General features: G+C 57.5%; 2 protein-coding genes across 2 annotated transcripts; one reads left to right on the top strand and one right to left on the bottom strand.

Moving 5' to 3' along the window:
* Nucleotides 1–155: 155 nt before the first annotated feature.
* Nucleotides 156–2,647, top strand: TMEM160 (transmembrane protein 160). The gene is made up of 3 exons (XM_069549274.1): nt 156–403; nt 1,725–1,817; nt 2,303–2,647. Exons 1-3 carry the CDS (start codon nt 196–198, stop codon nt 2,566–2,568), a joined length of 567 nt encoding a protein of 188 aa, XP_069405375.1. The 5' UTR covers nt 156–195; the 3' UTR covers nt 2,569–2,647.
* Nucleotides 2,648–2,778: 131 nt separating this feature from the next.
* On the bottom strand, nt 2,779–19,469 carry NPAS1 (neuronal PAS domain protein 1). Its single transcript, XM_069549275.1, has 11 exons — nt 19,314–19,469; nt 18,607–18,842; nt 10,717–10,790; nt 10,321–10,410; nt 8,242–8,416; nt 6,747–6,862; nt 6,410–6,567; nt 5,636–5,742; nt 5,063–5,210; nt 3,938–4,032; nt 2,779–3,336 (listed from the first exon to the last, which is right to left on the bottom strand). The coding sequence occupies exons 1-11, from the start codon at nt 19,412–19,414 to the stop codon at nt 2,873–2,875; spliced, it is 1,764 nt and encodes a 587-aa protein (XP_069405376.1). The 5' UTR covers nt 19,415–19,469; the 3' UTR covers nt 2,779–2,872.
* Between the last annotated feature and the right edge of the window lie 1,863 nt (nt 19,470–21,332).

Raw genomic sequence — 21,332 nt, 5'->3', positions numbered from 1 at the left:
AGCAAGGTGGGACGCACAATACCGGCACAGATGACAGAGGAGGGATCACCACCATTTCGACCAGTGGACAGTGCGCACTGGTCCTGAGTGGCGCACGGATAACCAATAGGTAAGCGGCTAAGCCTGAGTGACGTGTACTTCAGCCTACGGGCGGCCCATGGGGCGGGGCGGGCCTCGGCGGCCGTAGTGCGAACCATGGGAGGCGGCTGGTGGTGGGCTCGAGCCGCCCGCCTTGCCCGACTCCGCTTCCGGGGGGCGCTGCTGCCGCCTCCGCGGCCCCGGAGCGGGGGCGCCCGAGGGTCCTTTGCCCCTGGCCACGGCCCTCGCGCTGGGGCTTCGCCGCCGCCTGTGTCCGAGCTGGACCGCGCAGACGCCTGGCTCCTCCGGAAGGCTCATGAGACAGGTCTGGGGCTGGAGCTGGGGTCAGCCTGGATGGGAGACGGGGTTCCGCCTAGCCAACCTGCACGCGCGCACGAGTGGAGGATGGGGGTGGGATTTCTGCTGGAAACTGGGCCCGAGCTTAGAAGGGAGAAGGGCTTCCGTGTAAGCGCAGGGAAGTGGCTGGCCGTAGGAGCGCAGTCTGCGCGCACAGGAGAAGGGCTTGCGGATGGGACGGTGGGTCTGGTTTGTGGGGTGCAGTAGGAATTGGAGAGGTTGGTCGGGCCAGGACAGGGAGCCTTATCCAGCTGCGCTGTCTAGATGGGAGAGGCTTCCAAAGAGGGCTTTGGGCGGGGGAATTGAATGCAAGAGGGGGCCTGGTTGGAGGGGCCAGTTCAGGTTAGGGGACCACTCTGCATAAGGCGGGAGCGTAGAGCCCCACAGAAAAGGAGGGAAGTTCCGGATTGGAAGAGGGAACAACCAATAGAAGAAAACCTTTTGACTGATTGGAGGGCGTGGTGCCTGGTTGTAGGGGGCGGGGCTTCACGTGGGCATTGGCGGTCCTGATTGGAGTGGAGGTCTTCTAGGTACAGGATGGGATAGGGGTGGGGGGATTGTAACCCGACCAGTCCTGGCTAGTGACACACCAGGGACTTGAATGGATGTGAATGACATCGAGGAGGAGCATACCCACTAGCAGTGAGGTTTCAGAAAGCTGAAGGGGAGGCTGGAGAGAGGCCTGGGAAGTAGGGGGGTAACAAGTTGTTGGGGGATCTGAGAAAAAAGTGGGGCGGGGCGAGCCCATGGGGATACACGTGTGGCAACGACGCTGGCCCAGATGACCTCTTGGGATCTTTCTGTTCTCAGATTTGTTGTTCAGTCTCTCAATCATGTCTGACTCTTTGCGACCCCATGGGACTGCTAGCTGGCCAGGCTTCCCTGTCCTTCACCGTCTCCCCAAGCTTGCTCAAACTCATGTCCTTTGAGTCAGTGATACCATCCAACCATCTCATCCTCTGTCACCCCCTTCTCCTCCTGCCCTCAATGTTTCCCAGCATCAGATCCTCAGATACAGGTTCTGCAATTTTGATCCTAAATCCTCCTCAACTCATGTCTTGCATCTTTGGTGTTGCAAAGTTTGGGGTGGGGAGGGACTCGGAGATGGAGTCGTGAGAGGGTTTTGGGCAGATAGACTTTGGTAGGTGGGCCGCCCGGACAACGTGGGGATTTAGGACTGCACAGGGTGGTCGGATGAAGAGGCACCCCTTGGTTGGACTATCCAGGCTAGGGGGTTGGGGACAGGGTTTGGGCTGACGCTGACTTTTCTGCCCTGCCGCCACCCCCAGCCTTCCTCTCGTGGTTCCGCAATGGCCTCCTGGCATCAGGCATCGGGGTCATCTCCTTCATGCAGAGTGACATGGGCCGGGAGGCCGCCTATGGTGAGTGTAGACTCCCCGCACCCCGCAAGTTAGACTGTGTCCTGCCCCACCCAGTCACCCCCCGTAGTAAATGAACCCCTCCTGCTTCCCCCACCAGAAGCGCCTCCTTCATTTGTGAGTGTCCTCCTTCTCCCCAACTCATCGCTACGTCATGGGCACTGGACCCACCAGATGGGGTGGCTCAGGGCAGGGCTGTGGGTCCGTGCCCTTTCCAATCTGACTTCTCAGCAAAGATGCGGGTCCCTGTCTCAGCCCCTCATGCTGCCCCCACTCCCATCTTATCTTTGCTCTCAGACAGGCCTCCCCCCTCCAAACCCTAGCCACCCCCTCTGATTCCCTCTCATGTCCCCAACCTTGGCTCTGTACCGTCCCTCACCCTGCCCTTGAGTGTGCCCCATTCCCTTTCTAACGCCACCTCTGGCCCCCAACCCACCTGGGTCCCCAGGATTGGGCTCCCTGACCCCGTCCCCCTCTCTGTCCCACAGGCTTCTTCCTGCTAGGCGGTCTATGCGTGGTGTGGGGCGGCGCCTCCTACGTGGTGGGCCTGGCGGCGCTGCGGGGGCCCATGCAGCTCTCGGTGGGGGGCGCGGCCGCGGGCGTGGGGGCCGTGCTGGCCGCCGGCCTGCTCTGGGCTTGTGCCGTCGGCCTCTATATGGGCCAGCTGGAGCTGGACGTAGAACTGGTACCCGAGGATGACGGAACCGCAGCGGCCGACGGGCCTGATGAGGCGGGCCGGCCTCCACCCGAGTGAGCCACAGGGAACCGGCCGGGCGCTGGCCAGCCTGGCCCGGAGGACCGGGACATTAAAACCTGACCCTTCCTGCGCTCCAGATTCCGAGTGGTGGTTTCTTTGGCAGGGATGCTGAGCCAAGGGGGCGGGGCGGGGCGGGTGGGGACACGTGGAGATAATTAAGGAGGAAGGAGAGAAGAGGAGCTCCATGGCCACAGTGTGGGAGCAGGTGTTTAATTCACAGGGGCCGAGAGCCCTGCCCCCTGTCCCCTTGGGGTCCCCACCCGTCCTCCCGGTCCAGCCACGTGGAGGGCTGTCCCAGTCCTCAGTCCCCCTTCCGCTGCACCCTGGTGCCCAGGGCCCCCGGGTAGGGCAGGCCCAGGGCAGGATAGAAGGCCTCCGGGAGGGCGGGGCCTGGGCCCAGCCTCTGCAGGTGTGGGTACGCCAGGCCCAGCTCGGCAGGGCCGTAGCGGATGGTGCCCGGCGTGCACAGGCCCCGCAGGACTGGGGGCAGGAAGCCAGTGTGCAGGAGGGAAGGCGGGGGGTCCCCAGGAGGCGCCAGGCCCCACGGCCCCACCAAGTCCTGCTTCAGGGCCCCCGCCCGGATAACGGATGTGAACTCGGGCCTCGTTGGGGCCAGGTGGCCCGACGGCTCCTCGTCCTCACTGTCCTCTGGGTCTTCTGTCTCCCCGGGGGCAGGCTCCACTTTGATGGGTTTGCCCCTGGGCTGGGGGGCCTCGTCCTCCTCCGGGGGGGCAGCCCGCTTTCCTTCCACTGGAGGCTCTGGCTCTGCAAGAGGAAGATTCGGAAGGATGCCGTCCTACTCATCCCCAGCCCTCAGCCTTCCCATCTGTAGAATGGGGCCACGCTCCATGGTCCAGACCCGTGGGTCTCCGCTGGGGCAGTTTAGTCTAGAGGCATTTTTGGTTGTCCCAACTGGGGAGGAGGATGCACCTGGATCCGAGGGGTTGGATGTCAGGGATGCTGCTAAGTACCGTACAGCGGGGCAGGCTGGCCCCCACCACAAAGTGTGACCAGGCCCCAGAGGCCCCGGTCTGGACCCAGGCCATCCAACAGGCCCTCCCATGAGGATGAACGTGCTCCATATCTGCACTGGCCACCTAAGGCTACTGAGCTCTTCAAATGTGGGGAGTACAACTAAGGAAATGGAACTGAAACTGTTTGTGATGATTTTGTGCCACACTGCGTGGCCTGTGGGGTTCACCAAGCGGGTATTACACCTAGGCCCGAGAGTCCTAACTCCTGGAACTCCAGGGAACTCCTGGAATTTGAACAGTACTTTTACTGTCAATAGCCTCCACACTGGACAGCACAGGTTCCAGAGGCCACTCAGGGCCTCCCAGGGGCTGGGCTGGGAGGTGGGGCTCACCTGTGGGCTCTGGCTCTGGGCTGGACGTGTCCTCATGGGCCACACTGGCTGGAAGCTGGAAGGCGTCCAGAGGTGTCTCCTCCCCCTCGGCTTGGCTGGGACAAGACATGAAATTGGGAGCTAGGGGCCCAGGCCACCCGGCCTCTGGGGAAGAGAGCCTTCCTCCTGCCCACAAGTCTTTTGAGTAGAGACTTCCCCTTCCCCTCTGAGAGCAGGCACCTACCCCCACTGCAGTGACTGGGGACTCCCCCCGACCCGAGGCACTTAGGCCTCATCATTGGACCCCAGATTCCAAGTTGGTGTCTAGACCAGCTTGGCCCTGTTTCCTGAGGCCAAACCTCTGCAGCCGGTGGAAGCCTGGATGTCACCCTAGGTATCCCCTTGGGCACCGCATGCTCATCTGACCTCAGCATCCTCCTTCCAAACCTGCTGCTCCTCCCAGAGACCCAGGCCCAGGCCCTGCAAAGCCAGAGATGGCCTGGTGGCCACCACCCCCCTCCACCCGTGCTGCCTGGCATCTCCCTGTCCCTAGGCTCCCAGCCCGTCTTGTCCTACAGACAGACCTCCATCTTCATGGCAGGCAGAGGGTCCTTTCACAAAGCCGATTTGACCGTGACTGCCTCCAGCTCTAAACCCTTTCCCAGCTCCCTAGTGCCCCACCACCATCCTCAGCTTTGTTTCTAGGGACTCTACTCCAGCCCAGAGCACTTGCTCCCTTTGGTTCCTCAGCTGGGTCAGCCGGGACTCTGGGCCTTATCTGCGCTCGGCCCGGAATGTCCTCCCCACCTCTAGTTTCTTTCCATCAGTTGTTCTGGCCCTCTCCTGGATATTGCCTGCCATGGCCCCCCAGTGTCCCAGAATCCACCTAGGCCTGAGGCCACTTGGCATCTCTGTTTCTCCCTAGAAGAGACCATCACTTCCTCTCTGCCTCCTGCAACCAAGGTCTCTTCTCCTCCAGGCCTTCACTCTCGCTGGACTCCATTCCCCTTCATGTTTTTACTGTCTCACCCCCTAGACTTGTCTAGCAACCCTCCCTGAGAGCTCCCACCCAAAGGTGGGAAGAGCTGGCAGAATCTTCTGGAAGGAGTTCTGAGCTCATAGGGAGAGGGGGCAGGCAACCCTCACCTGAGCACATAGCTGACCCAGAGCACGTGGCGCTCTCCAGGGCTCTTCCCACTCACAGCCACAGTGGCCACGGACTGCAGCCACACGAAGCCCCCGGCGCGCTGCAGCCAACGGTAGTAACCGGTCATCACCTGGCCCTTGTCCAGCACTGGGCCCAGCCCAGGGACCAGGAGAGACCGGAAGGGATGGGGTGGGGTGGGATGGACAGAGAGAGAGACAGGTGGACAGGGAGACAGGGGTAGAGAGGGGGCGGGTGACGGGGAAACAGGAAGGGTGAGATGGTGGGGAAAAGAGAAAGGCAGAGCACAGAGAGGGGACAGAGAGAACCCAAGTCAGAAAGACTGAGAGGGAATCTGGCATCGAGGCCCCTGGAGTTTGAAGGCTGGGTCAGAGAGACCCCAGTCCCTGCAAATCCCATCCCCCGCCCAATTCCTGAGACTTTGCTCAGGGACGACTCCCTTGCTGCTCGTCCTGTGATGAGCTGGCAGCAGGAGAGACCATGGTCAGCCTCAAAGAAGGACTTCCAGGGAGCAGGGCGGCGGGTTGCTCAGGTCTAGGGTGAGGGGTTCTCACGGTCCAGGTGGCTTTGGCGGATCCTGGTTGCATCCTGTCCATGGACAAACTGGTAGCAGCTGCGGCCCACTAGCTCTGAGGGCCCCAGGTCCATGTGGTCGCTGACCCTGAGGGCAGGGACCAACAGAGAGCTGGGGAGAAGGGGTCCGTGACCATGCGATGGGGTGAAGGGGGCAGGGTTGGTTCCGGAGTCACTCAGCGCCCCAACCCTGGCTCTGCAGTGCTCCAGGCTTAGTTTTTTCTCCCTTAAAATGGGCGGGAAAATATTTAAAATAATAGTGTCCCTGTCTAGGGTGGCTATGGGCATTCGAGCAGATGGCATTCCTGGGTGTGGGTTGGCCCCGGGCACGCCAGAGGCCCCTGAATTGTGGAAACGATTTCGCTATTGATAATTTCCCTCTCACTGCCTGGTGCGGGAAACAAAGTGGATGAGAGACCAATGGATGAGAGACCAGTGAGGCAGAAAGAAATAGGATCAAGAACAGCTGAGCTCTGCAGGAGGGTTCCGCGAAGGGAGGACTTGGCCCGGGAACAGAACACGGCCCCGCCTCCACCCCACAAGCCCCGCCCCAAGGCCCCACTTCGTCCCCGCAGGCCCCGCCCCACCCCCGCAGGCCCCGCCTTCACTCCTCTTCTAGGCGGTCCTCCGCCGCTTTCTCGCTTCCCGCGTCTCTCTAGGGCCGCAGCCTCCTGACCCCTGGCCTCTCTGACTCCCCGCCCACCTCCCTCTCCCGTGCGCTCCCATCGGCCCACCTCTGACCCCAACCCCGGTACCTGCTCTCACAAGCAAGGATGGTGAGACCCAGGCTGAGTCGGAAGACGATCATGTGTCCGTGCAGCGGCAGCTCAGCCAGTGGAGCTGGCGGCAACGTGTGGCCGAGGGCCACGAGGCCCAGGGCGCGGGCCCGAAGGCGGCCGGTCACGTGGATGACCTGTGTCGGAGGCGGGGTCAAGGCGGGGCCCATGGGGCGCCGGGACCACAACCTGGCCACAGAGCCTGGCTCTGACCGTTGTCCCCAGGCCCTGGGGCCCCGGGAAATAGCTGGCAGGAACACGGGGTGGGGTAGGGGACGCGGGAGACAGACGCTGGGCGCGGAGTGCTCACACCCACCTTGTACCCCGAAGCCTTGACATGCAGCCCCCTCTTGGTGAGGGTGGATTTCATGCGGATGAAGAAGGAGCGCTCCTGGACCCGGGAGGACGGGGATATCTCGGCGGGGCTACCCTCTGGGGCGGAGCGTGAAGGAAGGTTATGGGGTCCGGAAGCGGACACACACAGGCCACCCCCGCCCTCTGCAGACAGAGGGTCATGACCACAATCACTGTGACACTGTATCCGTGTACTAAGCTCCCCTCCTCACCGGCAGCCAGCCCCCTCTTTCTAAAGCTCGGATCTGACCCTATACCTCTGCTCTGAGCCTGCCATGGCTCCCTAGTACTCTTGGGAGAAAGCCCAGCTCCTCACCATGGCCTAAGACTGGCAAGCACTGCCTTCTAATGACATCATCTCTAGCCACAACCTCCAGGTCTCAGTTCAGACATCTTCGCCTCCAGGAAGTCCTCCCTGACCCCCAGGCTGGGTCAGCTGCCCCTCTGGGGTCTCTCCTACCCCAGCCCTGCCCACTCTGGGTCATCACTGCCTGGGGACCGTTCAGTCTCCTCCACTGGACTGTGAGCCTCGGGAGGGTGGGGCTGGGGCTCTAGCCACTGCTGTGTCTCCAGCCCTACCCAACAAAGGGCTAAGCACAGAGTGGGGTTCCGGCTATCAGAACAAATAAGCCTCACAAATACAGATTATTCCATAGACCCCCGTGAAGCAGTCTTATAAATAGGCTCACACCCAGATAACCCTGTCTGGGCCTCAAACTCAGGTGTAAATATAATCACGCTTGCCAACAGTCCCACACGAGTCACAAACATCTCCCAAGTTTGCAAGCACTGCTAATAGTTCACATGAATCTCCTTTAAAGCAAATGCCACACAAGAGAAGCCTATTCACGAGAAAGACAACCTCAGTCCCCCAATATCTCAGAGCTAACGGAAACTTGCAGGGTAGTCTCCAGCACCCTTCCCTCCCCAACATGGAGTGGAATCTTCCACTGGAGAGAAGGGTTAGAAGCACAGACTCTGCAGTCAGACAAACCTGGGCCAGAGTCCAGCTCAACCACTTACATCTGTGTGACCTGGGACACTTAACTCAACCTCTCTGTGCCCCAGGTTCCTCCTTTGTAACATGGAGATCATCAGTTTCTGCTTCATGAGTTTGTGGTTGGGATTTAATAAAATTATGTCCTTAAGGGCAAGGCACGTGTAAATGCCCAATAAGCACGCATTGTAAATAATAATAACAACCCACAGGCACCCCCCTCCACTCTGCAGTCAGAGGGGGTCTTCGTAAAGCTCCAATCTTGGGGATTCAGGCATGCTTAGGGAGCTTAGGTAATTTTAGGGAGCCACGTCTCACTGCTTCAATTTAGACTCTGACTCATTCTATAAAAACTTGCTTTGCACAACTCTTAACAAGAGTGTTTTTGTTTAAAGAAGACATATTTGGAGACGTACCCAGTGTCCCTCAGCCCTCTTTTTTTGGGGGCCCTGGGAATTACCGATCTCAGGCGTATCCGCAAGCGAAGAGGAAGATGAGGAGGAGGAGGAAGAGGAGGGGACGGAAGGCGGGGTGGGGGGTCCGGGGGTCGGGGCCCGCAGCCCCAGTTGCTCCAGCACCTCGGAGTGGTCCCCAGGATGGATGTAGTCGAAGACGCTGCTGCCCGTCAGCTCCACCTGCCGGCGAAGGCGGGGAGTGCAGGGGACCGGTGAGGAGAGCGCCGTCGCTAGCCCGCCTGACAAGCAGGTGTCTCATGCCAGTCTTGTGTTTTCATTAGAAAAATAAAAATTACTTAAACTTTTTAAAAGGAGAACATAAACTTAGGCTCTTCCCGTGCCCTCTCACTTCAAACCCAGAGATTATTACGGATTTTCTGCCCCTACCTCCGCTATGAAGAAGCTGGGGGGAGCGGACTTCCCCGGTTGTCCAGTAGCTGAGACTGCGCGCCCAGTGCGGGGCACCCAGGTTCATTCCCCGGTCAGGGAACTAGATCCCACGTGCCACAGATAAAACCCAGTGCAACCAAATAAAATAAAATAAAATAAAAGAAGCTGGGGGAGGGGTTTGGAACGGGGGTGTCGTAGCCTCTGTTTACCCAGTTCCTGCTTACTCACTCTCATCCCCATACAGCAAACAACTGCGCCCTGAAATGACTCACAGGCTGTCCCAGCAGGAGTGGAAATCAGAACACAAGCAGTGGAATGGCTTTCAAACTCTTTAAAGTGTTAGAACCTTTAAATTAGATTTTTACATTCAGTTCAACCTTCAGATTTCTCGCAGCAGTCCCCTCATCTCCACACGGTCCCAGAGCCGGCAGCCACCATCTCCCTGTGTGTTCCTCCCAAGAGTCCTCCCTGGTTTTCTTCCCTTCAGTCCTCACACACACACCCCTCCATAAGGTACTGCTCGGACCATGGCCCTCCTCTGCTCAGAAACCTCCCCTGCTCCCACTGCCCCTGGGTTTGGGGGTCACATGCTTCCCTCTGTTCTCATTAAGCTCCCCCACACACAAGCTTCCAGCCTTCCCTCCACTCGTATCCTTTCCTTCCGCTTGTCCATATTCCCCGTTCAAGGTCTTCCTCTTCCAGGAATCTCCCTCCAACAACTCACTGGAGAGCTGCTCACAAATGCCAAAAACCAATGCACTGAATTTTCTAAATTTGCCATTTGTCAAAATCTCTGTAAAAATGCTAAAAGTTGGCAACAATGCATTGATTGGATTGGCAAGACCTAAGATGCCGCAAGGAGCCAGGACTCCAGGGATAGGGACTTTGGACTTCTCTTTGCCCTCCTTTCCCTCTCAGACACCAGCTTCAGGAGCTGGAGCAGAAACAGTGGGTTGAAATCAAGGCAAAATGCAAACCAGTCAACTAAGATGCCGCCCCAAATCCTCCAAGCTGGCAAAACCCGAGTCCTCCCAATACGAATGGCTGGAATCCTTTACAAGTGTTAAGAATAGGGCTTCCCTCGTGGCTCAGTGGTAAAGAATCTGCCTGCCAATGCAAGAGACTCAGGTTCGATCCCCGGTCCAAGAAGATCCTACATGCTGCAAAGCAGGTAAGCCTGTGCGCCACAACCTGTACTATTCGCCAGAGGTTCACCACAACTATTGAGCCTAGGCTCTACATCCTGAGGATCACAGCTACTGAGCTCCACACGCCCTAGACCCTCTGCTCCACAACAAGGGAAGCAACCGCCATGAAGCCCGTGCAGCCCCGCTCCCCACAACTAGGGGGAAGCCCAGACATGAAGACCCAGCACGGCCAAAAATATATAAGTAAATAAAGTTATGTGTTAAAAGTGTTAAGAAGAAACACGTTTTGGTAAATATCAGTGCAAAGGGTGACCATTCACAGGCAAACTTAGCTTTCTGCTGATTTGCTTTCTTCAAATCAACCTACTTTAAAAACTCTCCTCTGCATTTGGTGTCATGTTGGGTCCCAAGGAACACACTTTGGGACCCTAGGAGCCCATCCTTTTTTTTTTTTTTCATGCTGGTTTGGTGAGGCCAGGAGAGAGGAGGGCGGGCAAGGGAGATGGCAGCTGAGCTGGGCCAGGCAGCCTGCTGCGGGCCCCTTACCTGTGAGAGACCCAGATAAATGGAGACTGTCTCTGAGATGTAGAGGAACTTCCCTTCCTGGTTCAAGGCAAACACGAAGCCATCCAGGGACTAGAGTGGGGAGAGAGAGAGGGGGCGTGGGGAGAGGAGGACACGGCATCTACAAGAGGTTCTAAAATCTGGATCTCTGCTTGCGATGGGTTAATCAGGGGTAAAGAGTTTCAGCGGCCCTAGGGAGGAGGAGGAAGAAAGGGGAGCCCCAGCAGCCTGCCTCCCAGTTCTGGGCTGCTGGCACACACCCCCCCCCGCCCCCCCCCCCCTCCTGGGCCCGGGGCTGAGGCTGGAGAGGAGAGTGCCTTTCTCCCAAGTCAGCCACCAGGTGGCAGCAAGGAGCAGCAGGCGGGGAAGGGGCCTCACCTGCAGGATGTGTCCACCCAGGTGCTGCTCAAAGACTTCGGAGACCAGCGCCACGGGACCCCTGCGGCCTGGGGCTGGGGGGAGAGTGAGGGGTAAGGCTAGAGCCTGCTGGTTTGACCCCTGACCTCTGGGAAGACCCCCCCAGGGAAGCAGGCTACATATCTCCCTCTCTCGTCCCCAGTCTTGAGGCACTGGGGAGCCTTGTCAGGGAGAGACCCAGGGTGTGAGGAGGGGCAGACTGAGACACACAGAGACAGAGAGATACCAGGAGATACAGAAAGGGATTCATTCACCCATTCACCCCTTCAGTCCTCCAGCAAACGCCCTGAGCATCTGCCCTTCACTGGGCAGTGCTAGAGACAGAGTGGGAGGTGACCAGGACACCCACCCCTGCCCTCGCAGGATACCCAAGTCAGGGCAGATATCAATGAGCAAGAAACTAACAAATACAGACTATCATTCGTGACCACTGCTAGGGAGAATTGAATAGGTGGCATGAAATAAAGAAAAATGGGGTAAGGCCTGTTGAAGGAGGGGCCTTTGAGCTCAGACCTGAAGGATGAGAATGCAGCAGAAAGGAACCAGAAAAAAAAGACAGAGAGATAGGGACATAGAGAGACCCTGAGAGACAAAGATACAAATAGATGGACAGAGATACAAAGGAATAGAGAAAGAGATGAGGACTTTACAGCTCAACAACAAAAGGATGAGGAGTCCAGTTAAAAAATGGGCCAAATCAGGAAACTCAAACAGGGGCTCTGTATCAACCTAGAGGGGTGGGATGGGAAGGGAGATGGGAGGGAGGTTCAAAAGGGAGGGGATATATGTACATCGATGGCTGATTCATGTTGAGGTTTGACAGAAAACAACAAAATTCTGTAAAGCAATTATCCTTTAATAATAAAAATAAATTTTAAAAAACGGGCCAAAGAGGAATTCCCTGGTAGTCTAGTGGTTTGGACTCAGCGCTTTCACTGCTGAGGGTCTGGGTTCGATGCCTGGTCAAGGAACTAAGATCCTTCAAGCTGCACAGCACAGCCAAAATAAAAATCGGGTAAAGGATTTGAATAGACAGTCATCCAAAGACGGTACACAAACGGCCGATAAGCGCTTGAAAAGATGTTCAGCATCATTAGTCATTAGCAAAATGCAAATGAAAACCACAATGAGAGATCATTTCACACCCACTAGGATGGCTAGAATTTAAAAAAAGAAAAAGAAAAGAAGTGTTGGCGAGGATGTGGAGAAATCAGAAGCCCTGTGTGTTGCTGGTGGGAATGGGAAACGATTCAGCCACTCTGGAAAAGTAGCTGGGCGATTCCTCAATAAGTTAAATATAGAATTACTATTTGTTGTTTAGCTAGCTGCTCAGTCATTTCAGTCTTTTGCGACCCCGGACTGTAGACCTCCAGGCTCCTCTGTCCATGGGATTTCCCAGGCAAGAATATTGGAGTGGGTTGCCCTTTTCTTCCCCAAAGAATGACCATATAACCCAGCGATTGCACTCCTGGGTACATATCCCAAAGAACGGAAAACAGGTGCTCTAATAAATACTTGGATGTGAATGTTCATAGCAGCATTATTCCTAATAGTCAAAAGGTGGAAACAGCGCAAATGTCTACTACTGCTGAATGAATAATAAAACGTGCTAAATTCATACAGTGGAATGTCATTCGGCCATAAAAACAAATGGAGTCCTGATCCAAGCTGAACAGAAAGCAACTTTGAGAACAATTACGCTAAGTGAAAGCAACCGAACACAGGAGGCTACATAGTGTAGGATTCCATTTATATGAAACATCCAGAACAGGCAAATCCAGGGACAAGAAGCAGATTGGTGGTCGCCAGGGGCTGGAGGGAGGGGCAGGAGAAGCTGGGAGAGACTGTGAACCGTACAGGGCTTTAGCAGAGTGACGAGCATGAACCAGATAGATGCGCGGCTGCACACTTTAAAATGGTGAATGTCATGTTACATACATTTTACCCCAATAAAACTTTTAAAAAGAGAGATAGAGCAATATATAGACACAGAAATTGAGACAGAGATAGACAAAGACAGAGAGACGTGATGAGATGGAAGGACAGGGACCTCCCCTGAGGTCCGGTGGATAGGACTGCCCATGTCCAATGCAGGCAGCATGGGTTCGATCCTTGGTTGGGGAGCTAGGATCCTGCAGGCCACCACCAGCACAGAACATTTTAAAAATAAAAATAAAGAGACGGAGGGACGGAGGGAAAGAAATGCACAGAGAGACATACGGGGAAAGTGGCAGAAGATACAGATGGTGAAGGAGACGGAGGGAGAGACACAGGCCGTCCATCCCCGCAACAGTCAAGAGCAGAGGACTCCAGACATCTAGGCCAGACCTTGCAGAGAATGACTCCCCAAGGGGCCTGTGCCCAGATTGGGGAGTCAGTGACCTCGAGGGTCCCCAAGCACCCGGCTCCTGCTGGCCTGAGGATCCAGGTCTGGTGTCAGTCACTGTCCTCCCCAGGGACCAGCGCTTTCACTTCTCTGTGCCTCCTCTGTTAAATGGGTTTGCTAAGAGGACTGGCTGATCCGTTAGGGAATGTTGAGCATTCATTCCGCCTAGGGAACAGAGAGGGCCTACCAGGGGCGGGCACGCAGCAGGTGCTCCCGAAACAACCTTGGATCAGTATTAATAGCCTGATTACTATTGTGATTTCCAGACCATCAAAACACCAGGCGGCGGAACGCCACGCCCCCTCCCATCAGGACGCAACCCCCAAGCTCCAGCCCAGCTTGGCCACGCCTCCTCCCTCCGGGAGCGACCCCCGACACCCTCAGGCTGTTCACACCCTTTCTCCACCCCCACCCGCCCCTGGAGTTCCAGGGACATTAGCTGAGGGGTGGTGGTGGTGATGGAGACCCCTCCCCCGAGATGCAGCAGGAACCAGCCGGGTGACAGGAGGGAACAATGCCGGCTGCTAATTGTCGCAATTTTCCCCTGTCATTTTTGCTAATTCCTTCATTTTCCCTCTCACAGGATCAGCCCAGGTCAGACTGAACGGCTGCAATTAACAGCGTTAATGGGCACGTCGGGATGGGGGTGCGTGTAGTGGGGAGGGCTCAGCCACTCGCTCTTCCCCTATCCTGTCCCCTGGGTCTCTCCCCATCCCTGACTGAAGGGTCTTTGAGGGGGTCTTATGGCTCCTAGCCCCACCCCGCCCCAAGTCCACCGACTCCCCGCTTCCTCCTTCTCCCCGCCCCCCTTCTCTCCCAGAAATACCTCAACCCCTATCCCTCTCAGATCTGCTCCTTGTTCACGTCCAAACCTCAGCCATCATTCACTCAACAAACATTTGCTGCGTTTCCTATCAAGTCAGCCTCCCCTGGAATAAAACTGCCCCAGTTGTCATCTTCCCTCCAAACCGGAGGGGGCGCTGAGGGGCCGAGGGGAGAAGCTAAGGCCTCACCCAGGGATCCTGCCCCCACAGTCCATCCTCAACTGCCCTGGGGGCTTTGCTGTCCCAGACTAGTGGGGATGAAGGGATGGGACTTCAGGAACTTATAGCAGTCTGGGAGAAGGAGCCCCCCTGCCTTCACCAGAGTGCCTTGCTCCCTGGAAGCAAGCCTGAGGGGCTGGAGCAGGTGCATTCCTGCCTGCGCTTTCCCTGGCTGCACCTGTGAAATGGGTCTAGGGTTGGAGCTGGGTGGGTTCACGCATGCACTTGGCACAGCCAGCTGCTGCTGCAGCTCACTCCATCGCATCCCACTCCTCTTGACCTCATGGACTGCAGTCTGCCAGGCTCCTCTGTCCATGGGATCTTCCCAGAAAGAATACTGGAGTGTGTTGCCATTTGCTTCTTCAAGGGATTTCCCCAATCCAGGGATCGAACCCATGTCTCTTGTGTCTCCTGCATTGGCAGGCGGATTCTTTACCGCTGAGCCACTTTGGAAGCCCATACAGTAGGTGAGTCTGGGTTATTCTTCTAGGCATTTCTACGGATAAGCTCCACGGCAGGCACCTTCTGGGGGGTACCTTGCTGTCCACCTTGACGCTCTCTTTCCTCACACCCGCACCCCTGTTCTGTAAGTCCCAAGGCTGGATGGTCACTGCGTCTCCTGGATCCACCACCTCTCATCCCACCGCCCCCACCCTGGCCTAGCTGCCGCATGTCCAGCTGGATCACCTCACTTGCCTGCTCACTGGGCTCCCTGCTTCTACCCTCACGTCCATCCCCTCTGTGGCTCCCATCTCATTCGGAGTAGCCGCAAAAGTCCTCACCATGGCCCAAGAGGCCCTGCAGGAGCTGGCCCCGACCCGCTGACCACTGCCCCTCCATTTACTCCTCCCTTCCTCTCTGGAGCTCCTGACCTCACTGCTGTGGCCTGCACCCACCAAACTGCTTGCTGCCTGCCTCAGGGCCATGGCACTTGCTGCTCCCTCTGCCTGGAACACTCTTCTTCCGGCTTTCCTCAGAGCTCGCTCCCTCACCTCCTCCCAGTCTCAGCTCAAAGGTCACTTCCTTAGAGAGGTCACGCCTGATATGTGCATCCCCCCAACACCTAGTTCTAACTGCTCCGTCACTCAGTCACGTCTGACTCTTTGTGACCCCATGGACTGTAGCCCACTAGGCTCCTCTGTCCCCGGGATTTCCAGGCAAGAATACTTGAAGTGGGCTGCCATTTCCTCCTCCAGGGAATCTTCCCAACCCAGGGACTGAACCCACATCTCTTGTGTCTCCTGTACTGGCAGGTAGATTCTCCACCGCTGCACCACATGGGAAGCCCCCACCCAGGTCCATAGCCGCCCAGCAAATATTCAGTGATCCCTCACTGTGTGCAGGGTCTGTTCTAGGCTCAGCAAACAAGGTGTTGTAGGGGAGAAACACAATAAACAAGAGAAGGGACTTCCCTGATGTCCAGGAACTAAGACTCCAGCTCCCAATGCAGGGGGCCTGGGTTCCATCCCTGGTCAAGGAACTAGATCCCACATGCTGCAACTAAAAACTGGCACAGCCAACTAAATTAATAAATATTTTTAAAAATTAAATAAACAATAAGTACTATGGAAAGAAAAAAGACAGGAAAGGGAGAAAGGGAGACAAGACGTGCCGGGAGCAGGGGGTTGTTATTTTTATTTGGCTTCACCGGGTCTTAGCTGTGACATGTGAACTTTTTGTTGCAGCATGTGGGATCTAGTTCCCTGACCAGGGATTGAACCCAGGCCCCCTGCAACAGGAGTGCAGACTCTTAGCCACTGGACCACTAAAGAAGTCCCTTTTATTTTTAATAGTGTGGTTGGGAAAAGCCTGACTGAAAAGCCCACATTCAAAGGGAATGAGGGTTCCTGGTGGAAGCATAGCAGGTGCAAAGGCCCTGGGGTGGGAGCAGGCTTCTCTGAACAGCAAGGCAGCCAACGTGGGGCAAGGGCTTGAACTCATTAGAGAGGTAGAAAGGTGACATTAGGGAGGTAGAGGGCAGGGGACCAGGTTTGCAGCCCATCTCCCAGGGCAGGAACTTTTTTCCTGTTCTCTGTGATGTCCCCAGTCCCTAGAACACTGCCTGGCACAGTTGAATCAATAACAATGAATGACTGATAGATCAAAGCTGCCTTCTCTTCAGACTTAGAGCCCCTAGGCTAGACTTCAACATTCGTGATCCCATTTTACAGATGGTAGTGTGAGGCCCAGAGAGAGGCCAAGCCCAGCAACCCAGAACCCATCCCCGGAGACCCACACATATGCCAAGTATGGTGATAGAGAAGGTGGGTGTCAGAGCCAGGCTACTTGAGTCTGAATCTCATCTGAGTCCCTTGTTGGCTGTGTGACCTTGGGCAAAGAGCATCACCTCTCTGGGTCTCAGTTTTCCAGTTCTATAAAACAGGGATCAAAACACTGCCTCCCTCTGAAGATTTCTGAGAGAATTAAGCAAGTGAATTTGGATCCAGTGCTCAACCCAGTGTCTGCGGCATATATTATTACTAGTGTTTTTGAGAAGAACATGGGAGTCTCCCCTCCTTTAGAGAGCCTACATTGTGCTTTTCTCTGATGGCAACTAAGGCACTGGCCTCAGCTTCCCCATCTGAACTGTTGAGGCAGGTTCTTGGTCTCTTGCTGAAGACCCCGGGAGAACAGATGCCTCCATTTCTTAATTTTGGGGGGAATCCACGCAGCTCCTCCCCAGCACACTGCCCTGACCCGCCTTCCCACCTACAGGCAAGGGGGTTGCTAAGGTCGGTGGTCTGCCCCCTCGAATGACCCATCCCGGCAAGCGGGGAGGGGGGAGTCCGGCCGCCGGCGGGGCTCTCAGCATCCCCCCCGCACGCTTTCTCTCCCCGGGGCTTGGGGACAATAGACAAGATGTTTATCCCCCGCCGGCGCACATGTTGTTCGCGGTAATGACAGTAATCAGCGGCGCTAATGCCGCATTCTCTCCGCGCCAGTCAATTCGCCTAATTACCGCCTGGGAAGCCGGATTATTTAAATTTAAATGGTGATTTATTGCGAACTTAATCAATGCTATTTTCTCTCCCCCCCTCCCCCCGAGACCAGGGCAGGAGGGGAATTGGAGCCCCTCCAACCCCACCCTAAGGACAATCCATCTTGGGGTGGGGGTGGGGGGGCGCAGTTGCCTAGGGTCCCCTGTCCCTGTTACCTGAGACCTCTGAAGAACACGATTCGCACACTTCTAGTAATAAGAGTAAAGCAATAAAACATAAATAGAAGTAACAACAATAACGTAACACTTCTGTGTAATGAAGTCTGAATAATAATGAAAGTAGATATCTATCTATATATATCTGATTTTTACATGTTCTATATTTTAACATATTATAGACTGTATTTCGTTATCATGTCTTGGGGAGTAGGATGTCAGCCTGTCCAGGGCAGACACTTTTATTCAGTTTGTTTCCGGCTGGGTCCAGAGGGCTCAGAACAGTAGCAGGCACACAGCAGACGCTCAATAAACCTGCAGGTACCCGTTGATAAAGGCTTCCCTGGTGGCTCAGCGGTAAAAAATAAAATCCCCCTGCCAATGTAGGAGACGCGGTTCGATCTCCGGGTCGGGAATATCCCCTGGAGAAGGAAATGGCAACCCACTCCAGTATTCTTGCCTGGAGAAATTCAGTGGACAGAGGGAGCCTGGTGGGCTACAGCCATGGGGTCGCAAAGAGTCAGACGCGACTGAACGACTAAACAACCATTGATAACAGTAATCGCTACACATTGGCTGTTTACTCTGAACCAGGTGTGTTTAGGGTCTTTATTACCTGGTAGACCTTTTTCTCTTCTCAGCCCTGGGGAGGGGAGGGGCTTCATCATGATTTCCACTTCACAAATGAGGCACAGAGAGGTGAGGCGACCTGCCCGGGGATCACAATGCTGGGGAATGGCCAAGCGAGGACAGGGACCTCTGTCTTACTGAAGCTCGCCATCTTACCTGCCATGTTATCCCGTCCCCCTCCCGCATCCCAGGCTGGGAATTCAGACGCCAGAGTCCTTGTGTTTCCTTTGGGGTCCCTCCGATCTGAGTGCGGGGTGTTTCTTGCTCATTAGCGGATGGGAGGCCCGGGCTGGGTCCTCTCTGTCCTGCTCATGCAGCTGCGGGTCTCCTTTGTGAGAATCATGAATCATTTCCTCTAATAAAAATAATAGTCCTTACTAGTGGCATGACCGCTGGTACGGCCAGGGCAGAATTCATGAAACCGTCCCTACCTGGTGAGCCCATTTTACAGATGAATAAACTGAGGCCTGGACAGCAGAAGCCGTCTGATAGCAACACCCAAAAGGTCTGACTCCAAATTCTGTACTCCCTTCCTTTCGGGTGGAGGAGACTGGCCACAGCTAGCTCACAGCTCAGACCCGGGGTGCCCTGCCCTGCGCGAGCGCGCCAGGACCCCGCCCCCGCGCATGCGCACTCACCTAGGCCCGCCGGCGGCACCGAAGACCGCAGCCCCCAGGGCGGCGCCCCGAGCGCGGCAAAGCGGCGCAGGCGGAGGTAGGTGACGCTGAGGCGCACGATGGACGCCTTGTCCAGCTGGCTGGAGATGGCTCCGGGCAGAGGGAGTAGCTTGGCCAGCTCGAAGAACTCCAGGTTCTCCTTTCCGCGCCGCGAGCGCGCAGCGTTACGGGACTTCTCCTTGCGCTGCGCCTGCAGGCTGGGCGGGCGGCGCGGAGGGAGCGTCAGCGGGGGCCGGGGACTCCGGGTTCGGGGGCGGGGGCCTCGGGAACGGGGGGAACGGGACGTTGGAAGTGGGTTCAGGACTCTGGAGGTCGGGACAGAGCCTGAGAGTGACTTCTCTGCCCAGCCGTGGGGCAGGACTTGGGGGTGTAAAGGCTGAGGGGGAGGAGGAAGGAGAGGGGAGCGGTAAGAATGTTGGGTAGGAGTCCCGAAAAAGGGGGCTAGGAACCGAACGCCCAGTGTGCGGTGAGTTGCGGAACCTCGGTAGAGCAACTCCGGGTAAGAAAGTCTAGCCCGAGGGGCGGGGCGGAAGGTGAGTGTGAATTCTCTTCGGATCCCGCCTTGGGGCGGGGCCACGGCCCGAGGGGCGGGGCGAAGGTGAATGTGAATCCTCGTCGGATCCCGCCTTGGGGTGGGGCCACGGCCCGAGGGGCAGGGCTTTGCTCACCAGGGTCCCGGCGGGGCCTTGACCACGAACCCCGGCAGAAAGTCCCAAGGGACGCTGCCGCCGCGACCTCCCCCGCCACCGCTGGGGTAGGGGGCCGCCATCTCCGTGGGGACCCGCTCAGGAGGGCTCAGAGCGGCCTGTGGGACTCGAGAGCCGCGTCTCCTGCAGCGGGAAGGAGCGGGAGGCAACGCTCAGCGCCCGAGGGGGCGCGTGGGACACCTGGTAGGCAAACCAAGGTCCGCGGGGTTGGGTGCAGGGTCCCGGCGAGGAGCTGCCGCGGGAGGTGGCCTCAGTTTCTCCTACCCGGAGGCCAGGTTACACAGCCCGCAGCTCTCACCGTGCCGGGCTCCGGGCGAAGCTCACTCAGGGTGAGGACGTGCCCCGCCGCCGCCTCCCCCGCGCCGCCCGCCAGCGCGCCCGCCTCACGCCCGCGCCGGGCCGGCTCCCGCATACCAATAGGCGCACGCGGCGCGCATACGGATCCGACCGGCCCGCGCGCTGCGTGCCAAGCATGCCCAAAGCCGGGCGGGGGGCGGGCGCCTCGCCGGGGCCCAGGCAAGACCGGCTCCAGCCCCCAGAGCCCTCTACCCCGGGGACCTGCTCCCACCACAAGCCCATCCCGGGAGTCTGGTTTTTGCATCTGCGGTACGCCTATTTCCCAGGCTCGGTTAAAGAGATAGGGGCAGGGGGGAGGCAGAAACTAGGGACCCCACCCGATGCTTTTCCCAGGGACCACCCCTCAAACCCTGGGGGTGATGCCACGTGTCTGGGCCGCCAAATCTCCGCAACCACAACTTCCTCCCTGAAGACCCCCGATGCAGCGGCCAGCTCCTCAGCCCCAGGTAGCCCTCAGGATGGATCCAGAATTCTGAGCCCAGGTGTCCTGGTATTCAGATTCCCCAGAACCGGAAACATGTTCAATTAGGTCTTCATTCCTCCAGGGCTAGGCATTCAGGGTCCAGCCCCGCTCCCCACATCCACGCCGCCCCCAAGCCTTCCCAGCCAGGTCCCCCGATGCCCTAGATCTTGGCGTTCAGATCCCCCAGGCCCCTAATTCTCCAAGACTCAACCTCCGTGCGCCCCTACTCTCAGCCCCGGGAGACAGGCGTTCCGCTGCCCTAGCCCCCAGGACACTGGAGTCCCGGTCCCCTTCACCTCCAGGACTCAGGAGTTCCCTGTCCTCTCATACCTGCCCCCTGGCGTCCCCTACCTGCAAGACCCACCGCCTCGTTATCTGACCGCGAGGGCAGTCTCCGGGCGCGGCGTGGGGCCGGCCGGGCGGCGCAGAGGAGCGGCCCCATAGACCCCGGGGCGGGCCGGGCTCGGCGGGGCGCGCGGGCTGTGTCGCTAGGCTCTCCGCGCCCGCCGAGGCCTCGCAGACTTGGATGCGTGGAGACAGCGCCGGCGGGCGGGGGCGGGGCCTGCTGGAGCCCCGCCCACGGAGTCTCCTCCCTTCGGTCCTGCCCCGCGTCAGCCACTCTGATCTTTTCCGCGGTTGTTGTTCAGTGGCTCCGTCGTGTCCGACTGTTTGCGACCCCATGGACCGCAGCACGCCAGGCCTCCCTGTCCCTCACCATCTCCCGGAGTTTGCTCAAACTCATGTCCATTGAGTCGATGAGGCCATCCAACCGTCTGGTCTTCTCTCTTCCTCTTCTGCCTTCAATCTTTGCCAGCATCAATCAGGGTCTTTTCCAATGAGTCGGCTCTTCGCATCAGGTGGCCAAAGTATTGGAGCTTCAGCCTCAGCCTCAGTCCCTCCAATGAATATTCAGGTAGGGGGTTCCAAGCAAGGGAGTCCTGGGCTGCTCAGATGTCTGAGCCCCCTTAGCCCACCAGAACGGGAACCTCGAAGTCGGCTTCCCCACCCCAAGAGGGGAACACCGGAGTCCAGGCTCTATCTCTATATACCCCACTGGAAGGAACTATCACCCCATGTTCCCTAAGAATACTCAGCACCCAGCAGCTCCTCAAGACAAGGAAGGCACCCTGCGCCCGCTCCTGTAGGGGTGGAGACCCAGA

The sequence above is a fragment of the Ovis canadensis genome, chromosome 14 (assembly GCF_042477335.2).
Source record: "Ovis canadensis isolate MfBH-ARS-UI-01 breed Bighorn chromosome 14, ARS-UI_OviCan_v2, whole genome shotgun sequence".
Classification (NCBI taxonomy): Eukaryota; Metazoa; Chordata; class Mammalia; order Artiodactyla; family Bovidae; genus Ovis; species Ovis canadensis.
Note: the sequence above shows the minus strand (reverse complement) of the source record. Positions and strands in the feature narration are given on the sequence as shown.